Source organism: Emiliania huxleyi, assembly GCF_000372725.1.
Source record: "Emiliania huxleyi CCMP1516 chromosome Unknown EMIHUscaffold_2013, whole genome shotgun sequence".
Taxonomy (NCBI): Eukaryota; Haptophyta; order Isochrysidales; family Noelaerhabdaceae; genus Emiliania; species Emiliania huxleyi.
Window position 1 is genome coordinate 1 of NW_005200585.1, and position 3,380 is coordinate 3,380.

The 3,380-nt window shown below is 63.7% G+C and overlaps 2 protein-coding genes across 2 annotated transcripts; one reads left to right on the top strand and one right to left on the bottom strand.

Moving 5' to 3' along the window:
• Positions 1-9: 9 nt before the first annotated feature.
• Positions 10-435, top strand: EMIHUDRAFT_253983 (hypothetical protein; the record flags this gene model as incomplete). Its single annotated transcript, XM_005781428.1, has 1 exon — positions 10-435. The coding sequence occupies one exon, from the start codon at positions 10-12 to the stop codon at positions 433-435; it is 426 nt and encodes a 141-aa protein (XP_005781485.1).
• A 930-nt stretch (positions 436-1,365) lies between these two features.
• On the bottom strand, positions 1,366-3,192 carry EMIHUDRAFT_123256 (hypothetical protein; the record flags this gene model as incomplete). Its single annotated transcript, XM_005781429.1, has 2 exons — positions 1,366-2,171; positions 2,931-3,192. Coding segments are annotated over 2 exons (1,068 nt in total), but the record flags the coding sequence as incomplete, so codon positions are not given.
• Between the last annotated feature and the right edge of the window lie 188 nt (positions 3,193-3,380).

Sequence of the window (3,380 nt, forward strand, 5' to 3'; positions counted from 1 at the left end):
GGGGGCGGCATGGAGGGGGAGAGGAAGAGCAAGGGCGAGAGAGGGCAAGGGACCGGGCGCTGGCATACCAGGGGGGGCAGGGTGGTGGGCGGCGACCGCCGCATACCGTCCTACGGCGGGGACTATCGCTACGCCAGGGAAGACAAGGGCGTCGAAGTGCAGCTGCTGCTGTTCGAATCGTTCGGCGGGTTCGGAAAGGGGGTCCGTGAGATCCTCAGGAAGGCGGCGGACGTACTACAGAACAAGCTGACGCGGGCCCAGTACCTCGATGAGGTGACTTGGACCACCAAGAGCTGGCTGGGGCTGCAGAAGCAGCGCATCTCAGTCGTTCTTCACACGGCAATCGCAGAGCAGATTGTGAATGAGCTTGCCTGTGGCGGGGGTGGGCGGGTGCACGGAGCTAAGTGCCTCGCCACCCTCGCAGGAGTCGCTTAGGCGGCTCCCGTGGTGTACCTGTGTTAGTGCCAGTGCGAGCCAGTCCCGTGCCCAGTCCTGTGCCCAGTGTCGTGCGAGGGAGTTTTGTTGTAAAATTCTTTTGAGCTTGCCTTCGGTGTTATCACGGTGCGGAAACGAGAGGGCCAAAATACCACGGCTATATGGCAGCGTGTTTGACAGTCGTCCCGGCTCCGGCCAAGCCCCAATCGGGTCCTTTCATACCAGATCTGGGCCGAGTGAAGCCTGAGTGAGTAGGCACACGCCACGGGTGAGCACCGGACTCTCTCGGCCACTCATTTCCGCAGGTCGCTGCCTGCTGGCGCAGCGCCCGGATGGGCCATCAAGCGGCGGAGCAGTTCTACGCGGCACTGTGTATTGGGAGCGGGTTGTTTCGCCCCAAGTGCGAGCATATATGATGTGCGCGGCCGGCAAGGCGCTCTGCGACGCCAGCCAACTCGCGCTGCCGACCTCAGACAGCTTGGCTCGGCAGGGCGGTGACAGCGACCCGCACGCGAGCTGCACCCCACCGCCCGCCTCTAGCCGTAACATGCCGTCGAACGCGCTGTGCGGAACAGCAGCCGTGGGCGCTCCGCGTTTTGGGTGCTCCAGCGCGTTTTCGCGAGCATCTTCGCACGATACGCTCGGCTTGTCTGGTGAACTCGAGCGAGAACACACACAACACAGCTCCGAGCAGCTGCTCACGCGCGCGCCTATCGCCGGCTCCTGTGCAGTCCCAGGGACGGTTTGTGTGTAGTATTACCTTTAATAAACCAACCATAAGCGTGGCACGACATCAGCTGGACGCCCGGGACAGTGTGCACTCACGCCAGGAGCTCCGCATGAAGTGCCGCGCGGGAACCAGCGCGGGGCCACGCGCGTGTGTGGGTGGGGGCACACACGCGTGCTAGACTGTGCCGGTATGTACGGATTCTACTGAAACGCCACCGGCTGGTCGCACCAGCCGCTAGCGCGCAGCCTGTGCCGGACAGGCTCCGCCGCCCACGGCTGCTTGAGCGTCTTCTTCGCGTACGCAACCAGCGCGTGCGCCTCTGCCATCTCGAGGCGCAGCTCGTCCGTCGGCGCGGTGTACGGCATGATGTCGCTCGTCGCCGAGTTGATGCCCACGGTGGTGAACTCGACCGTGAACTTGTAGGAGCCGGGGGCAGGCGCGTCGGAGCCGCCTGCGCGCGGCTCCACAAAGGAGAGGCGCATCGGCGTGCGAGCATTGCACGCGACGAGCAGCATGTTGGACATGCGTCGCGCGCCCCTGATGCGGAGCGCGCCGACGCCGTGGGTAGGCCGCGACTCGTGCAGCGACACGATCCACGCGGCGTGCTCCTGCGAGAAGATGGTGAGTGTGTGCGCCCGCTGCCAGTGGTCCTCCTTGACCGCGATCTTGGCCTTTGTGCCGCTCGGAGGAGTAGAGAAGTACTGCAGCAGCGCGAGCGCATACTCGCGCAGGGAGGCCTCCTCGACCAGGACAGCAAGCCCAAACATCGGGCCGGTCCTCTCGATCACCTTGAAGGCGATCCGGTCGCGCATCCTGGTCACGACGTAGAAAAAGGATGTCGGGAGACGTTCGCGCTGCGCATGAAAGGCCCGAACAAACCGCTGGGGGATGTTGTCGAGGGGCTCCCACGTCCAACCATCGACATCGTAGTCTTCCCAAGCGGTCAGAAGCTCGATCCCCCCAGCTCTCTGCCGCCACGCGATGACCTTCTGGACGTTGTAGCTGTCTGGCAGCAAAAGCCGTTTTCGGCCCCGCCCGGACCTGCGGCGGTTTTGGTTGGATTCCGTGAGATACCGATTTTTCTGTCACTAAATAATTGGCGTAGTGCTTGCCATGAGGGTGCTGAGGGTTGGGGGGGGGGCGGTATGCGCCACATAAATCGGGAAGTACCATCCTGTGCGCCGCAAAGGCCGATCGCGCCCGACGGTGGGGCGGCTCACCGCACACGCATAGTTGCGAGGCCGAGCCCGCCGGGCGCGTAGAGCCGAGTGGCCGGGGGGGAGGCGGACCAGGGAAACCGCGCGCGGGAGTACGAGGTGACATGTGGCGCGGGCACGGCGGGGGAGACGGGGCGGTGCTAGGGGCGCGGAGCGCACATTGTAGCGCAGAAAAGGGCCTTATGAGTGGGGTAAACGGACCAAAGCCCAGCCGCACCGTGATGAAACAACGCAATTTCTTTTTATATGGATTTCTTTTCTTCTGCCACTCGTAAAAGAAAACAAAATGTCTTAGTTTTACGAACGCAAACTCAAGCGCTTATTTGCGTGCATTCTTTTTCTCGCGTGACTTCTCTACTTGTTTTGATTGTGCTGCAGAACAAACTGACGAAGCCCGGTACCTGGATGAGGTGACATGGATCATTTTCAGCCCTATGAGCGCCCTCCCTCTGCCGCCAGTCTGGCAGCAACCGCCCTGGCCCTCGCAGCAGTTGTAGCAGCACGCCTCGCCCCTGTAGCGGCCTTCGCATCCTCCAGAGCGGTCTCACTCCCAGCCAGCGCCGCCCGCGCCCCATCCAGTGCCGCCGTGGCCGCCTCCAATGCTGCCCTGGCCTCATCAAACGCCGCCTTGGCCGCCGCTTGCGCCTCCTCGGCAGCCTCCTCAATCGCCACCGCCGCTGCCTCGGCCTCCTCCTCCTCCTCCGCTTCCTCCTCCGCCGCGTCCGCCTCAGCGTCCAAGCGCGCCGCCTTAGCCACCTCTGCCGACGCCGCCGCCTGGCTCTCCGCCGTGATGCCGAGCCGGATCCGCTCCTCGTGACACTGCTCGAGAAGCCTGATAATTCTCTCCTCCTCGGCCTTCTTTGCGGCCTCGGCTGCGTCTCAGGGGGTGGCTGGTCCCACTCGTAACCAACTCTCACGAGGGGCAGTAGGTGGGCGAGCTTCAAGCGCGCTCATCTCGATCGACAAGGCGTCGCTGCGCGCGGTCTACTCTTCCGGGG